Source organism: Solanum tuberosum, unplaced genomic scaffold (assembly GCF_000226075.1).
Source record: "Solanum tuberosum cultivar DM 1-3 516 R44 unplaced genomic scaffold, SolTub_3.0 scf00368, whole genome shotgun sequence".
Classification (NCBI taxonomy): Eukaryota; Viridiplantae; Streptophyta; class Magnoliopsida; order Solanales; family Solanaceae; genus Solanum; species Solanum tuberosum.
This window is the reverse complement of record NW_006239292.1, coordinates 114,622-118,534: the sequence shown is the minus strand read 5'-3', so window position 1 is coordinate 118,534 and position 3,913 is coordinate 114,622. Positions and strand designations below refer to the sequence as shown.

Genomic DNA, 3,913 nt, shown 5'->3' with positions numbered 1-3,913 from the left:
TATTTTATGTGTAAGTTATTAGTATTTAGTTACATATTTCCTATCAACTTTGTTTAAAGAGATAATATTTATTTTATGACTTTGCATTGTCTTGGAAGCACTATTTTTATTACTCTTACAAACATTATTTTTATGAAGTGCATTCTATAATGCTTCCAATTTATTTTATGTTCACTAAACTAATATTGATATATTTTTTCTTTGGTAGGATTGTGTTGGTGCGATTGATGGAACATATATAGAAAGGGAGGTTCCTAAAGCGGTGCAATAAGCATATCGTAATCGCAAAGGAAGAACATCACAAAATGTCTTATGTGCTTGTGATTTTGATATGAGATTTACCTTTATTGCTGTTGGTTGGGAAGGTACTGCACATGATAGTAAAGTACTTGAGAATGCACTTGTTGAACCAACGTCACAATTTCCATTTCCGCCACATGGTAACTTTAAATTACATCCTTAGAATAAATATTATTTATTTACACAAAGTTGTCACATTTACGTCACATATGCTTTTAGTAATTCCTTATAAAATATTTGTTGGTAGATAAATATTATGTTGTTGATGCTGGTTTTCGAAACACAAAAGGATTTTTAGCTCCATACAAAGGACTACGCTATCATTTGCATGATTACCGAGGAAGTGAAAGAGAGCCTCAAAATGCCAAAGAACTGTTTAATTATAGGCATTCATCTCTGCGCAAAGTGATTGAACAAACTTTTGGATCTTGGAAAAATATATTTAGAATACTGAAACAAGGCATGAACCATTATGATATTGATATACAAGTGAAAATTGTTATAGCTTGTGCAGTGTTACATAATTATTTGTGAGAATACCAAAGTACTGATGAAATATTTATGGTCTATGAGCATGAAAATATAGTTGCGGATGATATTGACCAACAAATGGCTCAAAGTAACAATGTTGGTTCGTCTTCTCGGTCACATGATCGAGAAATGCAAGTGTAACGTGAGGAAATTGTTCGTTCTATATGGAAGGATTATATTAAAGACTACTACACTACAATTTATGTTCAATTTTTTTTATTAAATTAAAGTTAGATGAAACAATTACTTAGGTGGAGAATAAATAGCTTTGTAATAATTTATTATGCGATTTTATAATTTTTTGTTTATTTGATAAGATTGAATAAACAATTGGGGCTATTTAAATAGTTTTACAACTTATGAGATTTTTATGTTTATGAGAAAATATACAACACAGAATTTTCATATCGCATGTCCAAACAAGACTTCAATTTCATCTCATGATTCTATATCATGATACCATATCGCATGGCCAAACGAGCCCTTAGTATGGGTTACTTTTTCTATGTAGTTTGTGGTACGGATGCATTTATATATTAACTATATGAGAAATGTGAATTTATGGTCTTTTCATAAAATTAGATATTTTACGTATATAATTCTTAAAATTGGTATAATATTCTTTGTTAACTCTCATGCTATTTTACCTTGTGCACATCTAAAGAATAATAGTCACTCTAGTCTCAATTCCTTATCGTTTCTTCTCCCTCATATATATCTCCACCCAATATTCCATACAGTTGACAAATATAAAGGCGTTGTTAGCAAACATTTTTAAGTTTCCTCAAGTATTCAAAACGAGTCTGGTTAAATTTGAATGTGTCACGAAATTTCATATTGAGGTTAAAGCATATTCCTTAACAAAATCAAAGCATATTTACAAATCAATTGAAATGAGAAAAAATGGAAGAGAATCTCGGTGTACGCATCCACCAACTCCTAATTCCTATACCACATAAATTAATTAACCTAAAAATAAAAATTAACAACAGACAAAATTATGCAGCTTAACAACAAATTCATCACTAATTCTATTAACTACAAATTTACAATCAGAATTAAAGACAAAATTATAGTTAATTTCAATTTAAAAAAATAGAGGAAATATGTACTCTTTATTAAAGAAGAATGTAAGTGCATTAGATCATATGTTATCTTAAAAGAAAAGGAAAACAATGACCACCTAAAACTTACTAGAACTAATTAATTAATGTACTACCATAGATTAAATTAAATCAGATAATTAAGTTACTCTAAGCAGTCTAGCTAGCCTAGCTAGTGCTACCAATTATTAATAAGAAATCCTCGACCTTCATCTTTTAGAATTTCATTTTTCATATTTTGACCCACTCGAAACGACCTTCCAATGGTTCCTCTTTCTCAAAGTCGAAGTTGTACCTGCACAAATATACCACCCAAATTTAAAATTTTATAAGTTCAATCGGAAATTGATACTGATAACTTGTTATACAATGTTAAAGGAAAGGAATTTTTGCTTGTTGGGTGAAAAATATCAAAAAGAATATTAACTGTTTTCGAAATGGAAAAAAAATTTTGGTCAAATTTTTTGGCCAGAATGATATTTTATCTATGTTATTTTACCTTTATAACTTTAATACTTTTTAATTAAAAAATAGAAAAAAAATCAGTTTATTTTAAAATAAAAAAAATATTAGTATAGTTTTCTAAATTTTCTGACCAAATTCTGATCAAATTTTCTGGTCATTTAGCACTTCTCTTTCGAAATCTCACATACAAGCAAACACTTTTTGGTAAAATAAGTTTTGTAACCTCAAAATTGAATTGGGGCAAACGATAGAAAAGAGAAAATGAAGAGAAAGAATAGTCAGGACTTGAATACGAATATCGAGAGAGAGGATTATGTACTTTTCTCGAAGTCGTTTTTCTCGAAGGCTTTTACATGTCCTTAGTTCGCATCTTGTAAAAAACTCTTCAATTTCTTGTGTAGTCGGAATAATTTCAGGGGGAGGTGGAGGCATTCCGAATTCTTCTAGTGGAGGCATTTCGTTCAATTCTAGTTCACCGAATTCTTCTAGTTCGCCGGATTCTTCTTCAATCGACTTCTTCTCTCTGCAGTGCAGCGAAAAATGAATAAAAATAAAGGAGAGAGCTTATATAGTACTACTAGTAGAAAAAATGAAAATGATCAATTTTAAAATTTGAAGAGCCCAAAAAATAAATAACACTACTTACTTAGTGTCTGCAACTTCCCCACCGTTGGCCTGCAAAAATTCAAAATTCAAATACACTCTTATCAGATATATATCCAATTTTAAATACATTATAATCCCCATAAATATCTTTATACATACAAAAAAAAAAGCAGAGAAAATTCAGTTCAAGTAAAACTCGAATGATTGGGCGTACATCCAGATCTAGTGATTTCGAGTTGCTTGATCCGTTCCTTGAACAACAAGACATTGAACTCCCGTCCGATTCATAATTCTCAGAACTCGCCACCGGAGAAACTACATTTCCCGGTGTATAAGTATCACATATCTTCCTCTTTTTCATCATCATCAATGGTACGTCCATATCAACTACTACTACATCTGACAGTTCGATAATAGTAACCTCTCCAATTCTGTTTCAATTCCTCCTATACCAGATCAGGTAATTCTAGTATTTAGAATTTGTTATGAGGAAAGTAATTGTGAAATTTCTCTATCTTGGTCAGATTTATTTCAACTGTGAAGTAGAAGAGAGAGTAATGAATTATGACAATTTCGTCGGATTTTGCTTCTTATTATTGGCTGATGAGTAGTGCTCTCATTTTTGTGGTCCTCCAGACACACACCCGTTTAATCTAACAGCGACTAAACGGGATTCGATGACGACGTGATTCAGTGTCAAATTTTTCAAATATCAAATCAAATTATTATTTTCAGATTTTAAAATTTATAAATCAAATTAACTACATTGGACTTTTCGATTTTTTGGTTTCTTGATAAATTACAAACATATAATTAACTTTAATTTAAATATATCTTTAATCCTACAAAAATATAATAATCTAAGGTATTTTTTAAAGAAAATAACATGAGTGATACATAAAAAAAAA

The 3,913-nt window shown here is 30.0% G+C and overlaps 1 protein-coding gene across 1 annotated transcript; it reads right to left on the bottom strand.

Moving 5' to 3' along the window:
• Positions 1–1,927: 1,927 nt before the first annotated feature.
• On the bottom strand, positions 1,928–3,578 carry LOC102591411 (cyclin-dependent kinase inhibitor 1-like). Its single transcript, XM_006361670.2, has 4 exons — positions 3,220–3,578; positions 3,046–3,074; positions 2,719–2,922; positions 1,928–2,229 (listed from the first exon to the last, which is right to left on the bottom strand). The coding sequence occupies exons 1-4, from the start codon at positions 3,385–3,387 to the stop codon at positions 2,166–2,168; spliced, it is 465 nt and encodes a 154-aa protein (XP_006361732.1). The 5' UTR covers positions 3,388–3,578; the 3' UTR covers positions 1,928–2,165.
• Positions 3,579–3,913: the final 335 nt, after the last annotated feature.